The 21,005-nt window shown below is 42.7% G+C and overlaps 1 protein-coding gene across 1 annotated transcript in view; it reads right to left on the bottom strand.

Moving 5' to 3' along the window:
* Positions 1–21,005, bottom strand: part of nbn (nibrin) — a 28,139-nt gene that overhangs the window by 3,464 nt on the left and 3,670 nt on the right. Inside the window, 12 exon segments of the mRNA XM_087138141.1 lie at positions 227–376; positions 2,673–2,774; positions 3,597–4,290; positions 4,383–4,593; positions 5,749–5,840; positions 6,571–6,767; positions 7,019–7,136; positions 7,812–7,915; positions 8,336–8,495; positions 18,794–18,945; positions 19,146–19,228; positions 20,447–20,497. Coding sequence (XP_086994267.1) covers positions 227–376; positions 2,673–2,774; positions 3,597–4,290; positions 4,383–4,593; positions 5,749–5,840; positions 6,571–6,767; positions 7,019–7,136; positions 7,812–7,915; positions 8,336–8,495; positions 18,794–18,945; positions 19,146–19,228; positions 20,447–20,497 — 2,114 coding nt within the window.

The following is a 21,005-nucleotide window of genomic DNA, read 5'->3' as shown; positions in this document are numbered from 1 at the left end:
TACATCTGTAACTGGCTCACTTGGACGATCAAAATTTCAAATGACTGATGTAGGGCACATGTTTTTTAATCCTTTGGTAGTCCATTGGGTGTGAAAAAACATTATCCAACGTCACAGACATCAACAACTGTCATATGTAAGGTTTTGTTCAAGAGCTGTGAGCAATCCAACCCCCAAACTCCTACCCTTCCTCTGAGGAACCTGCGATGTCCAGTGAGTCTCTCACCTTTCGGAACTTTTTGAAGTTGTTGACTCCCTTCTTTCCGACTGCGGAATGAGTTCCATTCACTGCTAGTCTTCTGACAGCCAGGGTGACCCTCTCGACCACGGCAACGTTGCAGGGCAAAGTAGGATCTTGAGGACTTGCTGGCTCTGACTGATTATTTGAATCAAAATGGGTTGATAACTGCAAGATTCACAAATCTTGCTCGTATACATGTAATTTCAATTTATACCCATCAAACCCTTCAATGAAGGCCATTTGTCAAGCACTTCTGAAAAATGGAGACATCTTTAAGGTCAAGTGATGCTCCTCCAAGGTCACCTTTGGCAGTCAAAAGTCAATCTTATGAGCTTCAACCCATAAGCAAAATTTGGCTCACCCGCTTTTCGTCAAATAGTGATACATCTCTTTCACTGGCAATGTATTGTTGCAGTCGAGTACTTTCCGAGTACCAAGTTCTCTGCCAAACATTGAACCAGTTAGGAGGGATCAAAGCTGAAGTAGATGGACATTTGATGGTGCATACACAAAGGTGAGATTACAAAGTAAACTGATGACTTCAGACTATCACTGTTTAACCACTTCCTGCCGGGGACTCCGGAATCGGAGACGTATGGTTTATATGGGTGGCCGGGGTCTCCGAACTCGGACAAAGGAAGCAGGGCCCTGTAACAAAAGACCGTACTCCGAACAAAAGACCAGGCTGCTGGGCATTACCGACATTTTTCACTCTCAAAAGTGGTGATAATCCAGCCTTGTTTTGAAACCGTATACCAGGGTTTGGGGCATTTATAGCGAACGGATTACCACGGGGGACAAAAGCACTCCACCACCACAGCAATGAGCCACACAGCACCGCTGCATGCTAATCTGGCCCCTATTGAAAAGAGGTCAGCAGTGCACTGAGCCAGGTTCGTGAACAAAAGAAAGTTGCATAACACCGCACGATCTGGGCTCTTTTTACAAGGCTGCAGGCCTGGCTGAAATACTCAGGCATCAATGAAGGTCTAAGTTGACAAGTGTCAACTTAGAGTAGTGCCTAAAGATTACTTCGTGCAGCTATAAACAACCGTTAAATGAAATGATGAATTTTTGAAGGATTTTGAAAACGGAAAAAATGATAGTCATGCCGGCCCAGCATCATCAACGTTGAAAAATGCCCCGGCATGAAGTGGTTAATAAAACTTAAGTTTTCAAGATGAAAGTACCGAGCACTTTTCTCCTTCAAACTTAACTTTTACAAACCTGGGAGTGTCTGAATTCTTATATTTTGTTTGTAATCTTACCTTTGTGCTTTTACCATCAAATGCCTGTACACTCCAGCTTTACTCCCTCTTACCCAGTTCAATAATTGGCAGAGAACCTTGGTACTCGAAAAGTACTCAACTATAACACTGGGCAAATGTACATATCCAAAATAAAATTGTACCAGAAAAGTCATCTATCATTCCTCTACTGGTCTATGTTTTTCTCTTTAATAACCAAATTCCTTGCTGAACCTTCATATTTCACCAGATTTTCAAGATTTTTCCAGGAATAAGAAAAGTAGAGTCCAGCTACGAACATGTACTTTACATGGGGGCTTGGTGCTCTTTGATGGTGCAAAAATTATTCCCATTAAGTTCCCACACAAGAGTAGATTTGGGGGGATTTGACACAGCATGGTAAAGACCATACAAAAACACTGTAACTTTGTTCAGTAGCAGTACCCTGCGTCCGTGCTCATTGCACCAATAGTCCAGTCAACAGAGAATGAGTCAACAAACTTCCCAAAACATTCAGCAGGTTAACTAGAGGCTTCGTACCAAACTCCACGTTCATTCCTCTTCGCACCAAAAAGGACTGCTACAGACGCTCACTTATTCCACGGACAGTCCTTGAATGGAACCAACTCCCTCACTTCATTTGGGAAGCTTCTACTGTCGACACTTTCAAATCCAGCCTGTTGACCCTGGATATCAAGGCCCTTTGAAAACGCGCCCACCCTCTAGACTAAATTGTTGCCTAGTGCCCACACTATGCCAGCGCATTTATAACCCTGCGAGGGCGTTTGCGCAGTATGGAGCAGAAGCAAAGGAAGCAATCTATAATGAAATGAGGCAAAGGGATGTCCTCAAGGAAGGCATCTGGGACTGCCAAGCTAACTGGTAACAAACCTCTCAAAATCTGATCCTGTGGTTTCCCTGGAAGAATATTGTCCAGGGTTTTCCACCCACCTCGATAAAAAAAGGGAACAATTCTTCGTTGTCTTCCAACCCCTAGGCACCTTGGGGGGGCAGTTTATAACTGATGGGGCTTTAGCATGGTTAATCTTAGCAAAACAGAAATACAACTTGTTCGGTCATCAGTGCAGCAGGTTCATCTCAATCATGAGGCAATTAAAAGTCTCCTTCCCAATACAGTGTTTGCATGCTGCGCACTGTACCAGAGCACCTGATACAAACCTGACCTTGAGCGCCTTGTTAGCAGTGATGTAACCAGCAGGAACGTCGTGGGCAGGGTACGTTGTAGAATTCAGCCTGGCGTGCGTGCTGGCCTCCATTTCATCATCCTGTACAGCATGTGAAATTACACAGTGACAAGGAATATTTCAGCAAAATTTCTTCTGAGGCATTAAACTTAAAACAACAGAGTAAACTCTTTATTAGATTCCAGTGAGGCAGAGTGATCACTAAATTCAACATCGCCATTCAACATCAATATCCGCTAACCTCATGGTTCTCAGACAAGAATGTATTACCACACACCATGACTGCAAGAAGCAGAATAGGATCCACTAAGTTGTTGTTGGGAAAATGATTAACAGTTTGTCTTCTTTGCAAAACATTAAGAATTCAACACGTCGACCATGACGAAAAGCTTGGTTATGCTGTATAAATTCTAATGAACATGAGTTTTTTCTTGGTAGGCCTACAATAACCACCATATGCATTTTGAACACCTAATGAAAATCATAACTTCATTTACTGGACATTTACACCCACACAAATGACTGTCTGGTGGCTACTCTAATCTAACAGACAACATCTATTGATGCCCTATTTGAATGCCACCAACAGTGGAATAGTCTTTCAATGCAATGACGGATTTCCTCCTCTACTGACAACTGCAAAAACGTTAGCAATTCCCAGCAGCACGGTCTTTTGTTCCGAGTACGGTCTTTTGTTATAAGGCCTAGCTCTTTTGTCCGGTTTCGGGCTCCCCGGTTTCGAGTATAAAGCCTACGTGTCTGAAACCGGGCTCCCCCAGCAGGAAGTGGTTAATACAGCTGTCTCAGGGAACAGCTTTGGTAAACTCAGGTATCAATGATCTATCTACAACAGTAGCAGGCATTAAGCAGTGATTACACGTTATATGCACTGATTCGTTTTACCTCTTCAATCGGTCTGCTCTTCTTAGCCTTTTTCTTCCACATCCCTCGCTCCATCCCTCTCTCCTCTTCTTCCCTGACCTCATCTGTTTCCACGACAACTGAATCCTGCATTCCCCTGCCCAACCTCTTGCCTCTTCCTTCGACTCCTGATGGAGGGATGACATCGTCTTCGGTCTCAGCGACCACCGACTCGATGATGTCCTCCGTTGGTTTGTGGGGGTTTTCTTTCGAGTCATTCTCCCTCTTGATTCGTGATCTAGTCTCACTGATCCTTTCTGAAGGCGAGAAGAAGTCATCTTTAACGGAAGGCCCCTGGTACAAAGAATCTTCGACGGCAGCTGCTCTTTCTTCTTTCTCAGGCTTGACAGAGCTTCTACTTAACCTATTCTGAAAGGTAGTGGCAACAGTTTCTCGTTTCTTGGCGACGGGCGATGATTTTCTACTCTCTTTTTCGTCTTTGATGTCGGTCTTTAACACATCCTTAAAGTTAGCAGACTTTTCCTCCATTGTTCGCAATATTGGTTTGCCTATGTAAGGCAGCTCTGGGGATGTTCCTGGGATAGGGCCAATGTTGGTTCCTGCTGGACCAGGGGCAGTGACCGGAGTTGATGGTGTCTTGCTTAGCTTACTTGATTCCCTCCTGAGGACTTTGGATGGTGAGGCAAAGTTGGCAGCATCGTCATCACCTCGTAACCTGTGTAAGCAACACACAACTCAAATGGAGCGGGTAACAACTCGAGAAAGAGTGCTATGACCCGGGAGTTGGAGTAGAATTAAGTTTCTCACCTTTTCTTGGATGAAGTCTGCTCCAATCTGTCTCCAGCCTCATCCGGTTCCTCCCTCTGGCCCACGGACCGTAGAGGACTCCTTGACGAGCCCAGGTTGCTCTTTGTGGCCGTGTGGGATCTGGGGAGTTCTGAGGGCTGGGTCTGAGAGGCCAAGACGTCTTGAGTCGGCAGAGAAGGAGCTGCCACGGGATGAATGAGGGTCAGGCCGGCTAGAGATGCAAAGACAATCGTGAATTATTTCAAAAGCTTCAATCACAATTTTAGGCGAAACCAAAACCCCTTGGTTTTCTAGAGTGAGATTTCAGAAAAGGTGCTAGCACAGAGAAAAGCCAACGGTGGAGGACCCCATTGTTTCCCAACGTTCTAGTGAGGCGATATTTCCAGTTTGAAGTTGAGTTCTTTTCTGGGACCCCAAGGTCAACTGAAACGTAAAATGAGGTAGCAGAAATCCGGCCAAGATACAAAGGCTGTGTTAGCAGGGTTGATTGAATAAATGCAAGTTTGGAAAACAAAGACTACATGGGTATGCAAGATACACATATATTCGCAAAAGGACTCTGACAAAAGTCCAGTGAATACTCGGGCATCTCCTTCACACCTTCTTCACACCTCAGATTCACTCTCATAATCACTAAGGCTGAGTTCGGGCGGCTTGTTCTTGTATGTTCACGAACCGCTCAATTTGTTATTCGTGGGTCGGCCGCTCGAACGCCGGGAACATACAACCGGTTACCACCACTAGTTATTTGTGGCAAGCAACATAGAACACGACGGTGTCCTAGTGCCCTCAAGAGTTCAATGTTGGATAACTGGGCTAACGTCTTTTCCATTTAAAAATATTCATTTTATGCACAGAAAATTGTTAATGTTAATTTTGCAAAATTTTCCATTGTCTCCGGCTTTGTAAGCCATCTCGATACTTTTTGCGGCTGTTAAAAAATCAAATTTCACGAGTTTTTCTGTGTGTTCGTGTAAAAACCCTGACGAGGAGGTGGTGTGTGATCCTGTTCTGAGATCATTGTCCTTGGGTCATGTCCCCTCCGTTCGACCGTGAGAACACGAAACCCGAGTCAAGAACAGGCCACTCAAACTCGACCTAAAAGCCACTCATTTGCCAAACAGGCATCACGTTCAAAGTTTGATTTCCCACTATGCCACCTCATCTATTCTGCTATTTGTTGGAGTCAGACAAGGATCCAACTGTAATATTGACTATCTGCCACATGCTACCGTATAACAGGAATCCTGAACAACGATATCAAATTTCAATTTCAATCTAGCAGTGACGATTGATTGGTCACTACAATCTCTTCCTTTGTCACTACACTGAAAGGGTACTTAATCAAGATGGGGGGTGCACGTACCTTGAGCCACTCGAGGGTTACAGTGGACATCGGTGGATGCGTACAGGACAGCCAGGCCAAACTCTGACTGGGGGATGGGGCGGAGACCATTCCTGGTTAAAAACCCGAAATAGAGAAAAATAGTGGCATTTAATGGTTTTTTGAAGTGATTACAAGGCCATTACAAAATTCCAATTCAGGACTTTTGACAAAAGGGGGGAGGCCATATTTCTTCTCATTTGTTTCATCATTTTCACGATGGCAGACATTTCAAGCTGGTGGACACACCGGCATTTTGTGTTTCAAAAAGCAATCACTTCTCTGACTGCAAAGGTTTACAATGTGCATAAACAGTTAAATATTAAGTTAGAAACAAACACGCAATATATGATACGATTAACCCTAACCCTCCTCAGTCCTCCAACAGGTGAAGGATTGAGGAGGGTTAGGGTTAATTAAAGTATCTAACAGTCCTCAGTCCTCCAACAGGTGAAGGATTGAGGAGGGTTAGGGTTAATTAAAGTGTCTAACAGTCCTCAGTCCTCCAACAGGTGAAGGATCGAGGAGGGTTAGGGTTAATTTCAGTAAGAGGCGGGTGGGAAGAAACAACAAGCCAATTTATTTTTTTCTACTCAGTCTAACCACGAGAGCTTTATGCTTTGGAAGCAAGCACTAATTATCTTATCACTTGGAATACCCTTTCTCATGACGACAAGATTGTCAAGTCACTAAAATACAGAATAGGAACAAAGTTGAAACAACAGGGACAATAACAGCAGATGTTGGAAATCAACAAACTAAAGGGTTAATAACTAAATAAGTTGACCAACTATGACCCCTGACCTTTTCAAAAGGTTCATGACCTGGGTGACCCATTCCTGGCCAGCCTGGGTCATGACCTGGCTCTGGTCCTGAGGGTCAGCATACATGACGATGGTATTGGCGTCTACCAGAAGACGCTCCTCCTTCTTGGTCACTCCTTCCTCAATGAGAAGTACCTTGCCTCCTGCCAGTCTCACTGTGTGACCCAGCTGCTTGAACTACAAGGGAAAACCAACAAGCGACAAGCCATCTCTCAAACTCCTTCAAGCAGTCTGTTCAATTGGGCACAATACCGCGGATAGAGGGTCGACTAAAGAAAGTGATCAATTTAGAGAAGCAGAAACTGACAAGCATGATTTCGTTGTCATTGGGATCATTTGGGGGCATTCTTTGTTTTGCTTTTACGGGTCCGACGTTTGAGTAACTACAACATATACTTCGTAGAGTGAAATTTTCTTGACACCTGTACCTGTTTCTGAGCCAGGAATATAGCTGTCTTTCCTTGGAAGAGTGTCCTACGGTCCGGGTTCGCCTGAAAACACACATCATCTTCCTTGATGGCTGTCTCAGCTACGACTGGCTGGAAACTAAAAGATAAAGATTCAACTTGATCACAAAGTGGCTTTTTCCCCTTTTTCTTCTCTCTCTTTTGCAAGGCAAAGCAGATCCACTAACTATAGCCAGTAAATCTCACCTTCCACTGTATCAATCCCAAGGAAATACCTCAGGGCAATTTACATGTACACATGTATTTGAGCAGTGATATACCAGATACTTAAAAGCACCGATATACAGTATGTCTCTTTGTTCAGTAATATGCACAAGAATGCATCGATGATTTTCAAATGTATCTGAATCTCATATCATGATTGCTTTTTCAACTACCCTTTACTCAGATTTAGTCTCTTTTTATTTCCAGTTTGTATTAAAATATTTTTTCGACTTTTATGCTCGGTTTTTACTTCTTAACGTCTTGTCTCTGTAATGATGCCTTTACGACATGAATGAGCCTTTTTTCTTTACCGCTGCGAACAGAATGTCGCTATAGATGTGAAAGCCAGTTCACACTCAACGTGAAAGTAAACACACGTGCAACGTTGTCATGTCAAGTCAAGTTTCTGCTCGGTAATATGGCAAAGTTGAATACTTTGCAACTGAAACAAATTTCACTGTGATTGCTTCGTGACAACAGATCTGCATTCCTGTTCAATTTCAGGCCGAGTGTGAGCCAGCCTTCATGCCACAAATGAAGCTAATCTCACTCAGTGGGATCAGGCATCTGTGTGTGGTTGGATGCTGCTTCCTCCATCCTGCGTAAATATTCCGGAGTGACAACAGGCCGACACGTAACCAGGGCACCAATCACCTACAAAATACAGGTTGCTCTCCAGCATTACAAAATCCTGCAACTTTCGCTTGTCTTTTGTCACAGTGAAGAAAAAAATGAGTAATTTTTCTAGTTCCGGAAGGATTCAGGTTTTACAACTGGCTAATCATGGTACCTTTCTAGTTCAATGAAAACTAATCACTAAGAGCATTTCTTCTTAATCTATTATATTTTATTAGTTTTGGTTTCGTGTTGTTTTTCCTCTTCAGCATGTCATTTCATAAATATCACTAATTGTGACATGTTGAAAACCAACAGAAAGACTGACGGCGATAATGATGGTAACTAGAAATATCGGGGGGCAAACTTGAGGAAAACAAGGTCAATGACCTGTACACATTCATTTTGGAAGTGTGGAGCATAGATCAACTAAATATAATTATCAGAATGCTATCGTACTTTAATGGTGACTGTAAGCTGCGTCATGACCAGGTGCGTGCATTCTTTACTCCACTCGGGCACCACGTGACCTCCCAGTTTACGGGTCAAGGACTTTAAGGCCTTCTTGTCGGCCGACGGGAGAGATGAGAAGGCTACCACCAGCGGCTCGTAGGTCACTCTAAAAGAAAAGAAATTAGAACTTGTCTGTCTTTCTCGCATCCATGTCCTGTTGCCGTTGGTGTAATGGTCGTCGGCCGTGGCCATTGGTCCTTAACAGAATTAACAGAATTATTCCAGGATAAATTTGTCCCAGGCACGGTATTAGTTGCAGCTGAAAACAGCAAACTTTTTTGAAACAAAAAGAGAGCACAACCATAGTCCTTGCTGACACTTAACGATCATTAGTTCAAGGTTTGTGCCACTTTTTTTTACTGCACCATCGCTATTGTGAAGCTGGCAGGCAGCGTCAAAGAGTAACATTTGCTACAATGCCCAGCCATGGCCCACAACACTTGACAGCTCCATCATCAACCTCCACAGACTATGGGAATTACTCAAACATGGGGACAAGTAGACATCACAGAGCCTTTTGTGAGTTAAAGTTGAATATGTGGTACGCAGTTCTTTAACTTCAAGTGAACATAACAATTTGAATTCTCCATACTAAAGACACTGTTGCTATGCCTCGTGATTGGGGGCAAGCTTTCGCTTAGTTACATAAGAGACACCTTGCACCAATACAACATCTTCAGTGGATAAGAAGGGCACAAAGGAACCAGACCATTTTAGAGACGGTAGTTGCTATGCAAAAGTTTGCCCCGAATCGCAAAGTACATGTACAGCAACAGTGTCTTTAGTCTGGGGAATTCAAATTGTTATGTTTGTGTGCAATCAGACAACTGAGTATACCAGATTTTATTCAAATCTATATGTAACTCGCAAAAGGCTTATTGCTAACACATACTGTACATGTATATTTAATGAGCATCAGTGTTACAAAACAGGAAACCCCTGGTGTAAATGATTAAGAGTCATCGATCTTAATTCATTTATTTTCAGTAACATACTATCTGTCATATTAAGACCCCCCCCATCCCTTTGTCTAAGAGAATAGGAACTGAAAAGAGAACAAATGAGGATTTGTGTACTCGGCGTTATCACTTTCTGTTGTATTTTTGAAAAGCATACACAGCCCCTAACCCCTTCCCCACTAACTTATTTCCATTTTAAAAATCCTATGAAAATGATTTGTAAATGTAACAACACCCTTGATGTCAGAGACGCATGAACAAAAATTTTAGGGTGTATCCATGTAACAGCAGGGCTATAATAGTCAGAGCCTGAACATTGGAAGGGCAATTTTTTTTCGGGAGTTGAAGACATCATCCAAGTCTTGCATGACGGGAGTGAGTTCCCGGAGAAGCCGGGAGGTTATACAGGGCATGGCGCAGACAAAAAGTGATTGCAGTGCAAGCAGGAGTATGAAAACAAGATCCTTAAGGATGCCATTCCCCGGTTACCATGGTGAGCCTCCTGTCAATATTTCTAATGCACTTTAAGCTTCAAGTGTACGGGGCCTAAGACAAACAGAATGATGGCGTGCTGCGGTGTTATCTGCGAGACAACGCAAAAATGCGCACATGTACTGTCTGTACCCCACTTCAGGATAGACCTGACGTGAGATGGAAAAAGATAGATCTGTACTTGACCGTATCACAGTTATGAATTCGCTGTGCATGAAGGGTCTAAAAGGTTTGGATTAGTTAAGGTTTGATGTCAGTCTGTATGGAATTCACTTTGTTTTCAAAAACAGAAAGCTTTCTGATGAAAGTGGACCTATTACCTGCTTTTGTTTCTCAAGTGTACAGAAAACAAACTGGTGCATAGTTCTGTGTATTTAGACGACAAAAGGATGACCAGAATATAAAGAATAGGTCATTAGAGTGCCCATCGACGGCCTATTTATCACCAAGCCCACTTTAGTGGGAGAGTGGACAGCATTTGTCACTTGTCTTAGGGCCGTGACAGGTACATGTACAACGTATATATCGGTACCTTATCAGTGAGGCAAGAGTGATATCTTCCTTGAGCAGCCAGCCACTCACTCAACTCTTCAGTGAACAAATGAACCCTCCTGTGCAACACTCAGATTGTCAGTGTGGACCACGCAATGCTAATATCTGTATAAAAGCTAGGACCATCACACTTTGCTTGCTTGTCTAACACCAAGCTCAAGGCACCAAAGAGTCCAAACACGGCCGATTACTAAACATCTCCATTATCTTAATGACTGTGTTGGATGTCCCAAATTACAGACAGGACGCTAAAGTTATATCTGCCTTCCAACACAAGTGATTCCTCGATGACACCATCGGTCTCTCAATTTTAAGAAGCCTTCTACAACTAGCTGGTTTTTTTCACTTGCATGTGTCCTCCACTGCCTCAGAGCTAGAGCGGTCCACTTTTCTTTCACTCAGCAATCATCACTGAAGTAGTGAGTGCAAAATTAAACATGTTTGAAAACGTAACTGCGGCAGGTTTAAACTCATCATCAGGGAACAGAGATGACACAAAACCAGCTACGGTGTACTTGGTGTTGGGCATCGTATTCATGGTCGTTGTCACTCTATTTGGCCTAACGGGGAACACACTGGTTCTTCGAGTGTACTTGATGAAGACACGCAAGACAAGCACCCACATCTTGATAATGGGTCTGGCAATTGCAGACCTAATGGCCAGCATGTCACTGATTGGCTTTACAGCCGAAACTGCCTTGATTCTTGCTGGCGACTATGTCTCGGAAAAATGGCACCTCTTGACAGCTCTGAGCAACACCTGGGTAGGAGTGTCAGTTGGAATCACAGCGTTCATTGCAGTTGATCGCTATGACTGCGTGTGCCGTCTGCAAAAACGCTGGTTCAGCTGTCGCCGGGCCAAGATCGCCATCCTCTTTGTGGTGCTCCCTTCTGCCGCAGCTGAGGCTCCAAATATTGTTTGTGCCGTCTGGTCTTGCAAGGTGACAAATGTAGCTACCTTCGTCATCCAGGCTACAGGCTTCATAACGGCACTGTTGGTGATCTGTGTCTGCTACAGCAAGGTTTACATGATGATCCGCCATCACACTCGTGTTGGAAGTGCCCATTTAGCCCGATGGGCGGCCTGTAGTCCGCACACAAATGCAACCGCTTCCAGTCAGTTTGGCATGACGGAGGTAGTGCGAAGACCACAGACAAATCTGACCTGGACTGGCATGGGCTCGCTGGATACTCCAGCATGCAGGATGCCATCTGCATGTTCTCCATTGAAACCTGATCCATTGCCAACAATGTGCAAGACCGTCTCGGGTGAGTGTTCGACGCAAGGTGCGGGTACCAATCACAGGCTGCTCACAAACACCATACTTCAGCGGAGGACGACAAGGATGCTGTTTGCCACCAGTGTGGTGTTCCTAATCATGTGGATGCCAAGTTGGATATCCATAGCGATCACTTACAACAGAACTTTTGAGGATGAGAATCTCTCCTACATTCTGAGTAACTTGCTGCTAATGACTTATTTTGTGAATAATGCCGTCAATCCTCTGATTTATGGTGTCGCAAACAGACAATTCAGGAAAGACTGTAAAAGGGAACTCAACAGATTATCAAATATATGTCTCTGTTGATCAGTAAACAAATGTAATGTACCCAGTACTACTGTTTTTGTGAGTACATATACCGGTACATGTACATGGCTGACCACTTCTAGATACAAAGCCAATTTTGATATCACCAATTCGAATTGTCCCTGATCGGTTCTGTGTGACCCTAGAATAATCTTTCTTGCATCAAAGAGGAACAAACTAAGCTTTCAAATAAAGTACACACCTTTTGGAAAAAGTTAATTCATTCCTAAGGAATCCATGCCAAAACCTTTGTTTCCTAATTTCTGTCCGGACACCTTGTACTTGTAGACATGTACATGTGTACATGTAGTTTCACAATTGATTAATGGTCATACTTAAAGTACGTGTACGTTCAACATCTTCATGGTTTGTCCATGTACATGTACAGCACATGTATATTAAAGTACAAGAGCATGTAACACAAACTACATGTATGTGCTGTGAATGGCGATGGAAGCATAAATTGACAGGTGTAATTTCATCAAGTTAGAATTGGTTAGTTAGAAAAATGTCTTTGCAACATCGGACATCGCTATGACATCTGACTTTGGACCAAACCGCCAAGCAATTCCCCGACTTAACATCCGCTAGCAAATGTCATTTACATGTACCTTGCAATGACAATGCAAAGATGTATAGTAAGAGTGTTATTTATGAAGCACATCACCACAGTCTTTTGTGGATATTGAACAAACCTACAAAACGAACTAAACTTGTGAGCCTAATTAGAATGTGAACAATTATTGAGTCACCTTTGAAACATGGCACTCTTTGTTATTTTGATGTACCCGGAAAACTCACCTCCACTCAGTGTTGTAACCGGTCACTAAATTTGATGACTCAAGTCAAGTCATTTTAACATTGTGACTCGAGTAGAGTCAAGTCATTAGGTCAAGAAGTTTAGTAAAGTCACTTTGTGTAGTCGAGTCAAGTCAAGTGCTGAGCTCCAGTTAATTTGAGTCACAAATTTTTGAACAAAATACAATAAAACACAAATCATTTTTTAGTATTTTTCTTTTCATTCAGACATAAGTAAATTAGGGTGACAGGTATCTAGCTAACTAAAATTTTGCTTTTAAACCTTTCTGAGACTCGAGCCTTATAAGATTGTACTCCAATGAGAGATTCGAGTCGAGTCCTTTACCTGTTGGGACTCAAGTCGAGTCGCCAAAATTGTGACTCGAGTCGAGTTGCTGACTCCAGTCATGACAACTCTGCCTCCACTACTGGTTCCATGAACTTCCTAGTATCAAAAACAGGACAAATGGCCAAAATTGTGACTCGAGTCAAGTCATTGACTCCAGTCATTACAACTCTGCCTCCACTACTGGTTCCATGAACTTCCTAGTATCAAAAACAGGACAAAAATGGTTCATATGCTTAAATTGCTTTTAAAATTCCACTACTTACAGTATCTCTTGATGAATTATTAACTGTGTATAAGGGATGTATACGACCACTAACAGTTTTAAATCATGCTTTTGTTTATTAGCATTTTATTACATGTACTTGTTCTTGTTTGTTATTCATTTTATTATAATTGTGTGTGATGGTGTCCAGTTGGGTGTTCTTTTTAAACTGTAAACAATGTAGCAATTTAGCCTTTGGGCTACAAATGCATTGTGTTTTTAACAAATCAGAAATAATGATAATAATCCTGCCTTTGACATTTTCAACTCAAGTTCACTTGGTGAGCATCACTACATAGACTCCTGTGAAGTCCACAGATAAGACGATATCAAGATTTGATGTTTCCTAATCATCACAAAAACTGGGTGAAATGTCAGTACAATGATGCTTCAAAATGGCTATCTGTACGGGTGCCAAGTTGAGGTGCACATTAACCAGTTCGGTGCGGGATTAATTTTCACCAAAATATACCCCACGCTGGATATTTTTTAAATCAAAGAGCAAAGTGCAACTGCTGGCATTAGTTTTTTTAATTTATGACAATTTTGTTCAATAAAAAGCTTTCGAAATGAATAAAATGTTACAGTTAAAGAGTAACCTTTATAGCTGTCTTGTTATACTCAATGTCCATGTTCAAAACTATTCCTGAAGACTGCGGGCATCAGTTGCTGTAAAAGGTTTCTAATTTTTGGACAGTTGTTCAGTACAAGTCGATTTCAGACTTGCATACTAATGCCCATCAAAATTATCAATGCCAGTAATGCTTGAATTTCATCTGGTATTACCGGCTTCTATTGCAAATTATGTGATTTTTGGGGGGGAAGCACGGGGAGATGAGGGGCCCGGGCGTCAGCATATTGGTTTGTTTCCTGTGCAATATTCCCTATCAGATCAGGGGTTACGAACTTGGAGGGAATATCCAGAGGTGATGTACTGTGGTCAAAGCTTGGGATTTTCTAACCAGGATTTCCAGTAAAAGGGATATTATTTGGCACATGATCCTTTTTTCTGCCACTGCACAACATCTTTGGCATTTTGATTCCGTCCGGTACCAAGACTCCTGCCACGTACCGCTACATGTCTAGGCCTTTTTTGGAGGTGGCTGTTGCTGATCTGCATCACTCACTTCATCGGAACTAGTTGTAACTTCCGTGTCCCTGCTGTTTTCACTATTTATTTTCAAAATCTGATTCCGAAGACTTGTTTTCTTCAATTGACCTGTCAGCAAAGTCATCTATATTTTCCAGTGAACACGATGAATCTGAGTTTGACGAAGTTGCCGGTACACATAAGCTAAGAATTTCAGAGTCATTGCACACTTTTTTTCATGGAGGCCGCCATTTTGATTTTGTCAGGTGGACCGCACATTTGTGGCAAAAAAGCTTTACTTATTTGAAAACCATTCAATGTGTAATAAAAATGCTTAATCCAGCAAAAAGTGTTATGATGGAAAATGTCCATGAATCAAAGACGAAGCTACGTACATGTATTTAGGTCAATGTTCGGTGTGGCTTTTGGAATCAGTCACAGCCTGGCGGCTTTTATTTCTGAATCTATTCAAGGCCCAGTTTAGCACATCTGAAGTTTATTCCAGCGGCTTTCTTATTTTCAATTTCTCATTCCAGATTGACACAGCTTGTGCCAAGACCTTATGGAGAGGGCCATCCCATCATTGTCAACATACCGGCGCTATCTTTTTTGGGCATTCGACCTCGAGTACTTATCTTCTCAAGAGAAAGAAAATTTTTGCCCAAGTACGATCTGTAATTGGTATTCCATGACTGTGGGCTGTTCAAAGCAAGTTATCATACACCATACATATACACGTACATCTTTCCACAACTCACAATTCTTCTACGGTCAACATTTTTCTTGCAAGGTTTAGTCACATTCCTCAGCTACTGAAGAGCATTTAACATTATGAGGAATGGCATGACAAAATGAGCCTCAAATCTGACTCCCTCCTCTCCCAGATGTAAACGCCAAAGAATGGGAGGAAGATTCTTGTGCCAGCCATAAAACACCTGAAGTTATTCAGAACCCATTTACAATAACCCCTTTCAATTATGTACATATGTCTAACCCTAACTCCCTAGGGTGTATGCAAAATCATATTTAAATTGGAGGATTCAGGACTGTTAGGGCTAATGATCATATTGGCCTATGGAGAAGCTGCACGGAGAAAACAACAGGTTGAAGTTTTTAAAAACAGCAGTGGAGTGAAACAATTTTGAACGGAACTGAAAAGACTGGCACGAGAAAAATGCTTCTCACTCTTCTTCCTGGAATATGTTGTCATCTGCTCCAAGTTCTATCTCAATCTACATGTGACTTTTTTAATGTTTTGAATATCAACTTTATTTATCATTAATTCATTAATTAATAACCCAAACCCAAACAAACAGGAGCAGATTAATACAAAGTGGCAAAATAAAACATCCCAAGGCAACAAGTTACCAGAAATTGTAGCATTTACAATCTACATGCAGATAAACTTGCTCTCAACCAAGTTGTGTGCCAACCAAAGCAGAGAGTAACTTGTTCATGTTGTCTCTTCACAACTGATTCACTCTACCAGTACCCCCACTGGAAAGATTTATCCAGTCCAGAGGACTTAGTCCACTTATTAACAAGCAAGTACATAGACGGTGTCGTGGATCACCCAAGCACATGCGACAGAGTCCTCTTTTTCTAAGCAGGTTGCTGTAGATGCAGATGGTATCCTGTTGGGCTTGCTTCATCTCTCCAAATCAAGAGTGCTTCAAATGGTTCCCGCTGATTGTATTTGACTCCATGAGTCAAAGGACTCATAGGATTCATGAGTGGAGGGCAAGAAGGGGCAAGGAACACTGGATTGAACGACATTTACATGTACGCACTGGGGGAAAGCTAACAGGTGAGACGGCGGTCTTCGGTTCACACGTGTGTTTCAATTTCACGACTTTAGCACAATCAGCAATAATTATGTAGTTTTATGACTGCTGATAGGCTAATGTGTTACATGCTACAACAGCCCCAAGTACAGTAGCAAGAGCAACAGGTGCGTCAGTTGATTACTTTGCGAATAACGATAGCCACGGTGATATCAAACTTGTGTGAACCAGTCAGTTAACATGCACTGTCCAACATTCATTTCAAATTTTCTCGTATCTGAAGAAAGTCTGATTTGGAATGAGAGCCGACACCAAATATCCTTTGCAACAGTGTTTCTGTTTAGTTGTGGCACTGGCTTCGTGGATCACTTCGAGGGGATTGCCATACAATCCCACCACCCAGCACTGCTTCCGAACTGAGGAAACTGACAAAAACTATGGCGAATTCAACTCCTCCTGGCTTTGCTTACAATGCATCATCTACTGTTGATGGGCAGGTAGGCAGGTTAAACATATATCCATGCCAGGTAGCGGAAATCATTCTCTGCTCTGCAATCTTTGCATTGGGAAGCCTGGGTAATGGTCTGATTCTACGTGTATACTGGGTAAAGAGACACAAAACCAGTACCCACATCCTGATCATGGGGCTGGCCTTTGCTGATTTGATGGTGTGCCTGAGTCAGACGTTCTTCATCACCGAGACTACTTTCACTCTCGCCGACAAACAGCTTCCAGACAAGTGGGTTTTTGTTCACAGTGTGGCCAATACGTGGACTGGAATGTCTGTTGGGATCACAGCCGTCATTGCACTCGACCGTTATGACTGTGTGTGCCGTCCGCACAAGCGCTGGATCAGCTGTCGCAGGGCTAAGATGGCAACTGCATTCGTAGCAGTGCTGTCGGTGGCTTCAGAAGCCTCAAACATGGTGTGCAATGTTCTTAGCTGTGAGATATCTGCCCCACTGGAATGGACCACTGCAGTGGCAGGATTTGTCACAGCCCTGTTGATGATTGTGGTTTGCTACGGTAAGGTTTACTTCAGAATTCGACAACATGTTAAAGTCAGCACCCATTCCAGACAAGACGGAGGCACTTTTGGGACAGACAGAAAGAAGCTGAACAGCGGCCGGAGTGGAGTGACCACAATGATAGCAGCCGGTCAGCAACTTGCTCCACCTGCAAGTTCCTTATTCCCTAAGGATCCCAAAGACCCACCTCGTTTAATGACAACGGTGTTAACAGGAGGGCAGAGCATTGGAGATTCTGCAGGCAACTCGGCAGTGAGACCACTCGACACAAATCTGACCCAAACCAACCCACCAATCGGGCAGCAATCGGCAAGATTTACTCGGAGGTCAAGAAGTAGAGCAGTACTGCACAAGAAGACAACACGAATGCTCTTTATAACCAGTGTCGTGTTTGTGCTTCTGTGGCTGCCATCTTGGACAAGCATAGCCGTGAGCTTAACCGTGTTCCGTGACACTAAAGACCAAAACCTGAAGTCTCTCCTGGAGGAGCTCATACCAACCACATACTTCATTAACAACGCAGTGAACCCACTGATTTACGGACTCGCAAACAAACAATTCAGAGGGGACTGCAAGAAGGAGCTGCACAAAATGTTGCAGCTTTGTTGTGGGTAAAAAGAAGAGGCGATGTCGACTTCTGACAGCCCAAGGGAATTTGAAAGTTTGGTTCTTGGTGTCTATTTTTATGTCATGTACTGGTAGCAGGCTCCTAGTCAATACATTGGCTTCATGTGTGCAGAAAAAAAATGTAGCGCAAGAAAAGAAAGGCATAATAACCAGGTCGTTGGACAAAAATGTGAGCTTAAACAGAGTGAACCCAGTGTGTTCTGCAAGCGCTCACACTGACTGTATTGTGCTGTTTGCATTTCGACAAAGACTTGGAAACAACAAACTTAGGCTGTTTATGTTTCTTTTTTCATTAAATACACGAGTGGTCTAATTCTGTGAGTTCTGCTTACGCACATAAGAACTGTGCACAGGTACATGTACGTGTATGTCACAATCGCTTTTCACTCAAACACCCAAAGCTGGGACTTTAATGCTCTTAACCACTTTGCTGCCAGGTGGATTTTTCTTGAGCAAGACAAGATGCCGGCTCATTTTCAAGATTTTCCGTTTTCAAAATTCTTCAAAAATTCACCATTTCATTTAATGGCCGTTTATACCTGCATGAAGGACTCTTTGGGCACTACTCTAAAGCTGACAGTTAACCTTCATTGACTTTTGAATATTTCAGCCAGGCCTCTGCATATAAAGCCTATGTTCTCGAAAACGGGTCGCCTGGCAGGGAGTGGTTAATTCATTTTGTGAGCCATACTGCTGGCCACAATAATGATAGGGACACACTTTCCATCTGGTAGCCATGTTTGACCTGGTAAGTTCAAGTACAAAGTTCACGCACTGGTTTCCTATTGGAGGATTCGAGGGTTGGTTCAGGACACAAAATGGCCACAGAACTGAGGGGTACGTGTACAAGAGCTCTTTCTTCTTTGTAACTCACCTCCACTGATTGGAGTTCATGGCTCCAAAGACAATGCGATCACCGTCTTCGAGGTTGGTGTTGCTTCCAATGGCGACCTTGCTTCCATTTCTCAGGGAGCCAAACTTGGAGGAGTCAATCAAGGTGAGAACCGGCTTCACTTCTGGTTTGCTCTGACAAGGAAAGAAGAATTGAAACATTGCTGACAACTCATGGTCATCTTTCACCGCAAAACTGAGAGAATTCAGGATTCAAAGCACTACACAACATGTACTAACCATTCAGCATCGACAGACACTACAAAAAAATGAGTTGGGGTTTATGAGTACAGTTTTGGACAAAGGGAGAACTGCCAACCAATTGAGTCACGTACCAGATTGGCATCCGAGTGTGTCACAGTCAGTGTTGCATGCTTCCGGCTCACAGAGCTATCATTAAGGATCAAGATCTGACAATCTGGAAAAGAGGACAACAGTTTGAATTGATTCAAAAGAATTTCCAACCAGGAGTAGCACGGACGCACAGGACTGCCGAGCCCTCCCTCTTCTAAGAAAGAAAGCGCTATGTGTCGTCCTCCGTCCAAACCAACTGGCCCCTGGTAATAATTCTTAAAACAAAGTGGCGCCAGCACTTCCCTCTGAACACGCTCTATGTATATACGGCAATTACAGGCCAATCAAACAACAGTAGCACAGCCAAGAGTAGGCAGAATGGACTGGGCTGGAGAATTAAAAGTGAAACCTGGACGCTGACAGAAGTAAAATCAGAATGGCAAATGCTTTTCAAATGCAATATAGAAGCGGTGCAAAAAGATCATAATAGCAAAACCAACCTGGTGGAAATGAAGCATTCAATCACGCATTAAATTGGATAGTGTCTTCCAACTCGTCTTCCTAGCCTGACTTTGCAAATGAACCTACACAGGACAAATAGTCTGTATTCCGAATTGCCACAGATGTCAAACAGGCATAATAGAACATCAATGCCTTCTGAACAGACATAGAAATGTGACGCATTGGGATAATAGTCACTGGTACCCTACAAAGCTTTCCAACATTCTCAATGCATTGTGGGACAGGATGACAAACAAGCCATGCAGTTTATGCATAAATGTAGTGAACCAGTCAATTTATAATTTTCTGCAGAATATTTCTGATGTACCTGGCATCAGGTCAGGGATGGATGCACAGTATGGTAACATTTTCAAACTGACAAATTTCAAAAGTTTGTAAGAAGTAAGAGATCACCAGTAAATTCATCTTTTTTTTAAAAAGGCACCAGTCACTATAGGCTGAAATGAACATAATAGGTCAATGCACGATGAATGAGCTCAAGTCTTGGCTCTGATTGGCTAGTACTAGTACACTGACATTAATCATCTTGTCCAAGACAGAAAGTGGTGTCCATGGAAGGGATTCCCCTAATCTTCAATTTTTAAGCTTCAACATTTTATCTTAATATCAAATCTGCAGTGATACATTGTACAAGAAGAGGACAGCTTGACTTCAAATACTCATAAGGTGGTACTGATTAGCATTTCACACTTTGCACGTACATGTATACCTCTTCAACATGGTCCTGCATAAGATAAATTGCTTGTCTGTCATCCAATCCCATGATGCACTGCACATGCCAAATTTGGTTCATTGCCTCCTTGGCAGGTGTAACCCTTACCTTTTCTTCCAATGGAGTGATTCTGTCCCTCTAAGAGGTAATAACTTTCATCTGAGGTAATATTCAAGAAAAAAGTCAACATTGACATCAGCTGCAATGTCTGTTCAAAAGTACATGTGTTCCAACTTAAATGTACATTTAACTCAAATTCATGAGTACCTCAGAGAGTCTCCCTATTCAACAGCGTGCAACATGACCGTGTACATGTATTAACATTTGACAATGCCCGCTGAGAAGTAATAATGCTCACTGCATAAATCACGGGCTAGCACCTGGATACAAGACAGTTTCGTCCCTTCTGGTTGGTCAAGAGTCTGTGTGTACACCATGCATGCGCCAATTGGACAATTTGCACAAGGAATAGTCCATAAAGTGGACGGGGTGTTCAGGAAAACTAAAGACATGTTCTAGAACAAACTTGACTTCTTTTGACTCTGAATAAAAAGGCATTTATGCGGGAATAAATACGTGCTTGGCCAGTCTTAAATTAACGTTTAATGTAAGACATTGCTCGGGAGAACAAACGCTGATAATGTCCTCGCCTGTGGTTCAGGTACTG

Source organism: Acanthaster planci, linkage group LG06 (genome assembly GCF_054643075.1).
Source record: "Acanthaster planci isolate LZ-2023a linkage group LG06, COTS_SCS, whole genome shotgun sequence".
In the NCBI taxonomy this organism is placed as follows: Eukaryota; Metazoa; Echinodermata; class Asteroidea; order Valvatida; family Acanthasteridae; genus Acanthaster; species Acanthaster planci.
Note: the sequence above shows the minus strand (reverse complement) of the source record. Positions and strands in the feature narration are given on the sequence as shown.